At 39.4% G+C, this 10,750-nt stretch overlaps 1 protein-coding gene across 3 annotated transcripts in view; it reads right to left on the reverse strand.

Annotated features, from left to right (window-relative positions):
- Positions 1-6,416: 6,416 nt before the first annotated feature.
- The window catches only part of CWC15 (CWC15 spliceosome-associated protein), a 9,312-nt gene continuing 4,978 nt past the window's right edge, over positions 6,417-10,750 (reverse strand). For all 3 annotated transcript variants that reach the window (XM_010862108.1, XM_010862109.1, XM_010862110.1), the window contains 2 exons: positions 7,908-8,026; positions 6,417-6,877 (listed from right to left, as the gene is read on the reverse strand). In XM_010862108.1, the coding sequence (XP_010860410.1) occupies positions 6,748-6,877; positions 7,908-8,026 (249 nt within the window). In that variant the 3' untranslated portion in view covers positions 6,417-6,747. The remainder of the gene's footprint in view (positions 6,878-7,907; positions 8,027-10,750) is intronic.

A 10,750-nucleotide genomic window follows, 5' to 3' on the forward strand; every position in this document is an offset into this window, starting at 1 on the left:
TTATTTCAGGATGTACTCCATGAAAAAAAAAGGGGGCACAAATTAAGAAGGAAGTAGACATGGGACACTGAAAATAGGGGACTCTATCTGGGAAAGAATGAAAAGCTGACCTATAATTACACTCATGATGGGACTACTACTCCATCTGGAAGACTCTGGGAAAGAGAGAGAGAATTTGACCGCTTATCTTATATAATGAAATATTTTTTTTAAATGAAGACAATAGAGAAGAAAAGAAAGTCACTATGAAACTCTAAGAAAACAAAAATGCTAAGTAAGAAAATTCAATACTGGCATTTTAAGTTCTTTGAGCTATCAAATCTTTTAAAGTAATTAATTCAGCTTTTTACAAAATATTTCCTGCTTTCAATGTCATTCATAGAAAGTCCATCTCAACTCAAACACATATTTTAGCCATATTTTTCACCCGTACATTTATTTAGTTTTTTCCTTTAAATCTTTAAACTGCATGAAATTTATCCTGGAGGACTGTGAAGCAGCTATTAGGGGAACAGCTCTGTGCTGGCCCCCAGGACAGCACACGTCTTCCCTCCATTAAGATGCCTGCTACTGCTAAGTCACTTCAGTCATGTCCGACTCTGTGCGACCCCATAGACTGCAGCCCACCAGGCTCCACCATCCCTGGGATTCTCCAGGCAAGAACACTGGAGTGGGCTGCCATTTCCTTCTCCAATGCGTGAAAGTGAAGTCGCTCAGTCGTGTCCAACTCTTAAAGACCCCATGGACTGCAGCCTACTAGGCTCCTCCGCCCATGGGATTGTCCAGGCAAGAGTACTGGAGTGGGGTGCCATTGCCTTCTCCGGCCTGAGTTGCTACAGGGTTATTTATCACCTGATTCTCTGTCTTTTAAGGGGTGCTTCCCAGTTCTGATGAGGCCAGAGGCTTTCTGCCTCACCTCCCTAGAGCACAGCTGGAAGCTCTGGAACAAAATGTGACTGACGTTGGCCTCTCTGCACCAGGCTGTCTGGCTTTAGTGCTGCCATCACCTGGTCCCTTTTGTTTCAGGGTTTCCCTGCACAAGGGGCCCAGAGGGCTTGCACCCTTGGCTACTTCCTTCCCCTGTGAAAGTAGTAAACTCTCAATCTAAAAAGGGCTTCTTTCTCTACTGGCTGAATGTATCTGTCTTCCTCTGGCCTTGTGTTTGACACTATTGTGTATTTTCTACCTAATTTATTCATTAACTCTACTGACACCGTTTACTGAATAGTTCATTCTTTCTTCATTGATTTTTTTTTGAAATATAGTTGATTTACAATGTTGTGTTAGTTTCAGGTATATAGCAAAGTGATTCAGTTATATTAATACATATACATATATCTGTTATTTTTCAAATTCTTATCTATTACAGGTTATTGAATATGGCTCCCTGTGCTATACAGTAGGTCTTTGTTGGTTATCTATTTTATATATTGTAGTGTGTATATGTTAATCCCAAACTCCTAATTTATCCCTCCCCTACTCTTTCCCCTTTAGTAATCCTAAACTTTTCTATGTCTGTGAGTCTTTCTGTTTTGTAAATAAGTTCATTTGTATTTTTTTTTTAGATTCCACATATGTGATATCATGTTATATGATATTTTATTTCTCTGAATTATTTCACTTAGTACTGATGATCTCTAGGTCCGTCCATATTGCTGCAAATGACTCCATTGATTTTCTTGTTAAAATTCTTTTTATCTACAAAATTATTTTAGGTACCTCATTTGTGTTTGGACTTTTTATTATGTTCAATTTTTTTCCATCTCTCTATTCTGTTGCCAGCACCACACTAATTTTCGTAAATTTCCAATACATTAAAAAAAAATTTATCTATTTTTAATTAATTGATGATTGCTTTACAATATTGGTTTGATTTCTGTCGTACATCAACATGAATTAGCCGTAAGTGTACATATGTCCCCTCCCTCTTGAATCTTCCTCCCAACTCCCACCCATCCCCACCCCTCTAGGTTATCACAGGGCCCCAGTGTGAGTTCCCCGAGTCATACAGCAAATCCCCATTGGCTGTGTGTTTACATATGTTAGTGTACGTGCCTCCATGCTGCTCTCTCCGTTCATCTCTCCCTCTCCCTTTTCTCCCCCACCCTTGTCTATAAGTCTCTTCTCTGTCTGTACCTCCGTTGCTGCTCTGCAAACATGTTCATCAGTACCATCCTTCTAGATCCCACATATATGCATTAACATATGGTATTTGTTTTTCTCTTTCTGACTTACTTCACTCTGTATTATCGGCTCTAGCTTCATCCACCTCATTAGAACTGACTCAAATGTGTTCCTTTTTATGGCTGAGTAGTATTTCATTGTGTGTATGTACCACAGCTTCTTTATCCATTCCTCTGTTGATGGACCTCTAGGTTGCTTCCATGTCCTAGTTATTGTAAATAGTGCTGCAATGAACATTGGGGTACATGTGTCTTTTCCTGTTTTGGTTTCTTTGTACATTTTTTTTTCTTATTGGTGGGGAAAATCCCTCTCACTATATTTCTTTGCCAGGTTTTTTCCTGGCTATTCTTACAAACTTATTTTAACAGAAAAATGTTAAGAATTTAGTCAAAATATAAATTAAAAATATCCCAACCTCCTGAAATTTCATAAAATTTTTAAGGGTTGGAGAACTTGTATCTTCCATTATTGAATCATCCCATCCAGGAATATATATTTTGCTACATTTATTGTATTTTATTAATGCCCTGCAGTGGAATATACCCACATTTCCTATTAGGTTTATGACTATATGTTTTACATTTTCTGTAGCTATCTTGACAGAGATGATTTTCCATCATTTTCCTCATTGTTTGTCGAAGGCTTTAAACAGTAAAGTGGCAAGGGAGCAGCTCTTCCGGGGCTGGAGGGAGGCAGGGAGCCTGGTATGTAGGGCCCACCACCCAGGGCTCGCACTTCGATGCTCTGTGAGCTTTGCCACTTCTGTTATCTCAGTTTTTCCCTCATCCACAGCTTTTTCTTCCACTGGGGCTTGTTTGAAGTCAAGGCTTCCAGAGAGTGACTCAACGCCCAGTGCTGATTTAACCTACGCTCTGGAAATAGGCCTCTGAGGCCAAGAGTTAGACTTTCAAGGAGGTGTGAGCCTTGAGGAAATTTCAGGAAGACATGAGAACCCTTCCCTGTGACAAAGTCAGAAGGTTGTAACTGATTCACTTTGCTATACACCTGAAACTAACACAACTTTGTAAATCATATATATTTCAATTCCAAAAAATAAAAAAGATAAACCTTTATTTCACTTGAGTTTCTATTAGTTACTTTATAAAAAAAAATTTTATTTATTTGGCTATCCTGGGTCTTAGTTGCAGCATGTAGGCTCTAGTTCCTTGACCAGGGATTGAACCTGGACCCCTTGCTTTGGGAGCACATAGTGTTACAACTGGACCACCAGGGAAGTCCCTGGTGGGTTTTTAATCCTAGTAACCAAGCAAAACCAATCAATCCCTGTTGAGGCCATACTTATAACCCAAGGTAAACTCTGAAGGGTTGAGAGGGTGCTCAGTCACATCCGACATTTTGTGACCCCATGAACTGTAGCCTGACAGGCTCCTCTGTCCATAGGATTATTCCTGCAGGAATACCGGAGTAGGTTGCCATTTCCTTCTCTGGAGGATCTTGTTGACCCAGAGATCAAACCCACATCTTCTGAGTCTCCTGCACTAGCAGGTGGATTCTTTACCGCTGCTGCTGCTGCTGCTGCTAAGTCGCTTCAGTCGTGTCCCACTATGTGCCACCCCATAGACGGCAGCCCACCAGGCTCCTCCATCCCTGGGATTCTCCAGGCAAGAACACTGGAGTGGGTTGCCATTTCCTTCTCCAGTGCATGAAAGGAAAAGTGAAAGTGACATCGTGCAGTTGTGTCCGACTCTTCACGACCCCATGGACTGCAGCCTACCAGGCTCCTCCGTCCATGGGATTTTCCAGGCGAGAGCACCGGAGTGGGTTGCCATTGCTTTCTCCACTGAAGGAATTGGGAACCTCTTAATTCAAAACTGTAGGAGAAGGAAATGGCAACCCATTCCAGTATTCTTGCCTGGAGAATCCCATGGACAAAGGAGCCTGGTGGGCTACAGTACATGGGGTCGCATCGGACACAAATGAGTGACTAACACATACACACACACACACATTTTTATGATAGAACAAACAACAGGCATTCAAACTTTTTGGCAGCCCATGCTACATGCTAGAAGAGGCAGGTAGAAAGAAAACATGGGTGAAATCCCTACTATATATCTGCCAGGTACTCAACCTTAAATTGATTCCCATCAAACCACCTTACTCATCACCCTGGTTACTGCTGTTTCATAGGTGAGAAATGTCAGAAGGGCTATTTCACACGAAGAGGAAGTCAAGTGTAGCAGTTAAGAGGTGGTGGTGGTAGTTTAGTTGCTAAGTTGTGTCCAACTCTTGCATCCCCATGGACTGTAGCCTGCCAGGCTCCTCTGTCCATGGGATTCTCCAGGCAAGAACACAAGAGTGGGTTGCCATTTCCTTCTCCAAGCAGTTAAGAGGATGGGCTGCAAATAGACACTGCAAGGTTTGAATCTTGGCTTTATTCTCTTAAAGATTTATGACTTGGTTTGTTTTTAAATTTCTCTTATAAACTTCAATTTCCTTGTTTATAAAACCCAGAAAATAATGACACCTGCCTTACAGGGAGCAGTGTTGATTACATGCATGTAGCACATTTGCAAATATTAGCTAGTTCACTTTAGTGGAACCCGAGGTGACAGAGCTGGGCTTCACATTCAGGTCCATCTTGCTTCCAAGTCCCGGCTCTTGGCAGGATTAGACGGTTTCCTCAGCCACACCTATGCAAGATGTGTTGCAAGAACGTTAGGCATTTTTGCTAGGAAGGCTGATACTGCCTTTATAAATCTGAGAGCTGAAACTACCATTTATGTGTGCCCTTGATCTATGACCAGTTACATAATGTCTCACATTGGAAAATATTAGGAAAATGGATACAGAAATCATTGAAATTAGTTTTACTTTGATTCTTCCTGAATCTATTGCGCTCCAATAGGTTATCTGAAGTAACTGGATCTCAGAATAAGGGTGTATGCACCTAGATTGGGCCCTTGGGTATGAGTTATAAGCCCTTTATATATTAAAAAGTTTTATTATGATTGCTACTTCTTTTCCTCAAGACTTTACCCATTATCCCAAGAACTAGTTTTGGAAATCTAAATAACGCTTCTCACCTCTGTAAGCACATTTTCACGTAGTTTTAGCACTCAAATGTGTCCCACCACGTATTATTACTGATCCAATCACTCACAGCCTGAATTTCCTTAGCTTTGAATAACCCAGTATTTCCTTCCTATATCAACATTGCTATGAAGAAAATTGAAAATGAATGTGAAGGCACTTTAGAAATTCAAAGTTGGAGATAAAAACATTTCAGTATTATGAGAGGCTTTTAAAAAACACTAGTCAAGGGGCTTCCCTGGTGGTTCAGTGGTTAAGACGCCATGTTCCCAATGCAGGGGGCCCAGGTTTGATCTCCAGTCAGGGAACTAGATCCCACAACTAGGACCCAGCACAGCCAAATTAAAAAAAAAAACACAAAAAACACTTGTCAAAGTATTCAAACATCAATGTAAATTGCTCAGTTGGGAAAAACCCAAAAACACAGGGCATAAACTTGGTCAAGACCTGGGCTGTAATTCCAGTTCTCCTCTGGACTCAGGTTAACCTGTGTCCAAGCTTCCACTGAGGATCCTAGAGAAGGGAGTTTAAATAAATGCCAGTGATAAATAAGTTATTTTTGCTTTAAAGGTTTTACCTCTAACCCTACCAAGCTCAACATCATTTACAATAGAGGAATCCTATGAATGGGTCTCTATCTGTAAAAGATTCAATTCCCAGTCTTACATTTTCTATCAAAATGATAACCTTAAAAATCCTAGCCAAGGTTTAGGAAAACTTCATTTCCCAGCTGTGTAAACACTCCCACTTCCTGTATCCATATCCTCGTATTTCCAAAAGTTTTATTCCATATATTGTTTGATGTTAAACTCTCCCAGGCTTTGCATCTAGTGAGTATCAGTGTGCAAACTCGCTCTCCCTCAAGAGAAACATGGCAGCTGCGAATCCACAACACAGGTGAATGCCACATGCTTCCTGGGCACACTTAAGAAGCTCTTTCTTACCTGGGGCTGAGAGAAAAGAAGGGGCAATCCCAAAGTGAGAGGGGCCCCATGCTCCCTCACACACGCACTCAGGGTGCTTTCTGCTTGACAACACTCCTCTGTACCAACACAGTGGTCCAAAATGGAATCCCTTTAATCTTTCATCACACTTTTCAAAAGATAGGAGATAATCATGAATTAACTGACTTGAGATATGAGGAGAAAAAGTTTACAAAGAAATACAACACACAGAAGAAAATATGCAATGTTTTACTAGCTGCATACATTTCAACAAACAAGTTGGGGACACAGATTTGGCTATTTGGATTATTAAAAATATTTATTACAAGGTTTCTTTTCCTATATTTAAGAGAAAACACATGACTGGAAATATTGAGATGGAAACTGGGTTAAACCAATTCCCAAGTCCTTATCAAGTAATTAATCAATAAAGGAAAAGATACTTTGGAACTAAAAATTAGGGAAGCCTATACACAATTTAGATAGGGGTGGGAGAGAAAAATAAATCAAAATGAAGTCAGATCGTTTACATTTTATAGCCTTCAATTCAGCACATAAAACTGTACTATTTAATGTATTTCTCCATGAACTTTTTGTGAAATTCAGATCGAAGCGTATCATTTACAAATCTTTTGTCTTTCTTCTGATCATCTACACCTTTTGCACAGTTCTTGAAAACAACGTCATCATCCCACCTGAAAGAAAAAAATAGAACAATACCTGTATCAAGAGCTAAAAACATTATGTGAACTGCAAAGCTTCCTCATGCTCAACATGCACATCATTTGATGCTGCAATTATACCCAAAAGAATAAGTAATTTTTAAGAGGCGGTTGGCTTGCTTTTTTAACAGGAAGAGTAATCCCTATTTTAGAATACACACAACATTCTTATTCTTCCAGTATAAGAAACTTTGAGTTAAAAAAGCAGAAGTTGCATAAATATTTAATGTTTTCAGGTCTAAAACAAAGACGCAGCAACCTGGCATTACCCTGATTAGTATGAACAGGTCTCAAGGATAACTGGGCAAGTCACTATAGTTAGATTATGTGGTTTTAAGAATTTTATATATACTCTGTAACCATTTAACAATGTAGGGACAAAAGAAGAAATTATTAGGGTATAATAATTAAGGCTCATATGTTGGCCCACATCTACATTAACCACAAGGAAAGAGCAGCTGAAGAGCTTAGGGCAGAACTCTAGTTAAGATTCTCTTGGTTGGCTTTCATAATGTATAAACTTAAAGAAAAAAAAAAAAAAAACAGGCAGCCCGGGATGGGCTTAAACACATATTTTAGAGAAAATAAAGACTATTATTTCAAAATATCATCTAGCATATACAACACAATATACATGCAATATATGAGTTCTCATAAGTATATATCAAATGAAAGGCTACACAATGTGTGTGAGTGTGGATGTACGCACGTCAGAGGAAACTGCACATGGAAAATCAGCAAAGAACATGGGCATCTTTGAAAAGTGTTTTAAGTCATCACTGGTGCAGTGCAGAGAAATGTGAAAAGCTGAGCAGAGCTAGGTCAAACATGATCTGCATATTAACAGATGTTTCAACCTCCAAACATTTCTACCTGTACCAAACAAGGTAGAACCACCATATAGTTTAATACAACCAGAAAACTACACATACAACTTGTATTTATATATAATCTGTACTGTATACATATATATAAAATCCCAAACTTATTTACTGTACAATACCTTCTTTTAACTTTGAAGTTGGCCTGAGGCTGGGATGGGCCAGTGAGATTAAGAAGAGGGTTTCCACTCAGAATGTTTTCCATACGAATCCTTTCTTCTTCAGCCTTTTGTTCTTGTTCCTATCAATAATATGGGAAGATTTATAAGGAAAAGATTCATTTACTTATATTAACTCTGGCATCAATCTTATTATCATAACTCATATTTTAAAAGACTTAGGATTTTTAGAGGGAGATGGGATAAGCATCAAGATAGCATTGCTTTTGTTTTTAAAGATATACCAAAAAAGTCCTACTGAAATAATTTGGGACTTTCATTATAAATATTTCATGTTTGTTATCACTCATCAGTCTCTTTCTGACTCTGAAATTCTTGGGTTGCATATTTATTTAAACATATTTTCTTTCTTGAATTACATACAAAATTACGTAATTGCTTAGAGAGTATATCACTAAACATTCTAATCATTTAAGAACATGTTTAAACATCAAAAAGACACATTAGGCAAAGCAATTTATCTCAATTTCTAAAGAAGGGTTAATACAGCAGATTATAAATAATCTCTTGACTCAATAACAATGTAAACTAGCATCTCTAGGACTGGTGACAAGTTACTATTAACCAAGAGCAGTTTCCTATTATTTCCTTTAGAGTTACTGGTTGACTGCCACACAGAGCACTGGGGAAAAAGGTGCCGACTCTTTCCAGACTCAAGTACCAGGTGCATGGTTTCATGACCACAGGTATACAGGATGGACAGCCCGTGGTTTACTCAAATCCAACTGTCTTGTTTTGTAAATAAATTTTACTGGAACAGTCTCATTCATTTATTTATGTTTCCTATGGCTGCTTATCCTACAATCAGCTGAGTTGAAAAGTTGCGACAGAGGCTATGTGGTCTGCAAGCCTAATATAGTTATTATCTAGTCTCTTGCCTGGAAAATCCCATGGACAGAGGAGCCTGATAGGCTGCAGCCCATGGGGTCGCGAAGAGTCGGACACGACTGAGCGACTTCCCTTTCACTTTTCACGTTCATGCATCGGAGGAGGAAATGGCAACCCACTCCAGTGTTCTTGCCTGGAGAATCCCAGGGACGGGGGAGCCTGGTGGGCTGCTGTCTATGGGGTCGCACAGAGTCGGACATGTAAGCAGTAGCAGCAGCAGTCCTTTATAGGAAGTTTCCCAGCCCCTAACATAGGCTGACTGGTTTGAAAATGTTTTCAAACACCTCAGCCAATAGAGGTGCCACTAGAAAGCGAGACAAGGAAATAGGTACAAAACTGTCATTCTGACTCCAAAAAACACCAACACATGTTTGTACAAAGAAATCAGATGGATCTTGCAAAATTGCCAAGAATTTCTGTCTGATACGTTTATGCTCCAAATGCATTTAATTGTCTCTTTCTATATCCACAGCTGTTAAGAAGGCCAAAAGAATTTGGAATAGAATAACTGCCCTCTTGTGGTGTGCAGATGTAAGAATGGTCTGATAGTTCTACTGGAGTTTTGCTATCCTATACCAAATTTTGACACGAATTGTATCTTTAATGTTTTTATTCTTCCAATCTGAATTCTAGCTGTCTTCAAAGCCTATCCCCAATTCTACCTCTTTCCTCAATTTTTCCCTGGCCCTTCTGACCCACATGAATTCTACCTCCCTAGGTTCCAAGCATTAACCTACATCAGTCTTTTTCCTTTTTTTAAACAGAACAATTCTTGGTTCAAATAAAACCTTACACAGAAGCCCACTTAATAAAAAAAAAAAATGTGCTCTATTCTGGTTGAAAGTGGAGGCACACAGATCTACTTGAGGGTCTCAGAGTGTGCAAAATTCAACATGTTCAAAATATAACTCATCATTTCTTTTCTCTCCACTGAAACATGCCCATCCTTCTGTGTTCCCTGAATTAGTGCATGGCACTCACACAGACCCAGGAACTGTCATAGCTAATTGGTCACTCTTCTTTGGTCAATTTTATCTCCCTGATAGTTAATGTCTCTCAAATTCAACTCCTAGCATGCAAGAATCTCGGAACAGGATATGAGGATTATTGATACAGCCCTCTAATGAGTTCTTTCTTGCATCCTCCACACTTTGGCCAGAGTAATCTTTCTAAAGATTTGTTACTACTATGGGTAATACTACTATTGTTACTACTATGGGTAATTATGCAATAAAGGTACATACCATGGATTCTATTTAATTATCTGTTTTTGAGTTAGACATTCTTTCCTTCCAAATGGAGTGGGGACTCAGAAAAGCTAGGTTACATAAAATTTATTGACAGATAGCCTCAGCAAGTACCTGGAAAGAAGGCTGGGGCAGAAGACAAGGACAGAGGTAAAGATGGCTTCATTATATCTGTGGGTTCTTCCTAGGTAATGACTACATCTAGTCATCTTTGATTCTTCTGACACTTAACAGACATTGACTAAATATATAACTCAGTTATTTTTCACAAATAAATGAGTGAAGAATAATTTAATGATTAGGCCTAAAGCATGTGTGAACCATCTCAAAAGAATTTTTAACAGAACTAGGAGACTTAGGGGAGAAGGTGATGGCACCCCACTCATATTTGAACCATTTCAAAAGAATTTTTAACATAACTAGGAGACTTAGGGGAGAAGGTGATGGCACCCCACTCCAGTACTCTTGCCTGGAAAATCCCATGGACGGAGGAGCCTGGTAGGCTGCAGTCCATGGGGTCCTCGAGGAGTCGTACATGACTGAGCAACTTCACTTTCACTTTTCACCTTCATGCATTGGAGAAGGAAATGGCAACCCATTCCAGTGTTCTTGCCTGGAGAATCCCAGGGACGGGGGAGCCTGGTGGCTGTC

The sequence above is a fragment of the Bison bison genome, unplaced genomic scaffold, assembly GCF_000754665.1.
Source record: "Bison bison bison isolate TAMUID 2011002044 unplaced genomic scaffold, Bison_UMD1.0 scf7180017864478, whole genome shotgun sequence".
NCBI lineage: Eukaryota > Metazoa > Chordata > Mammalia > Artiodactyla > Bovidae > Bison > Bison bison.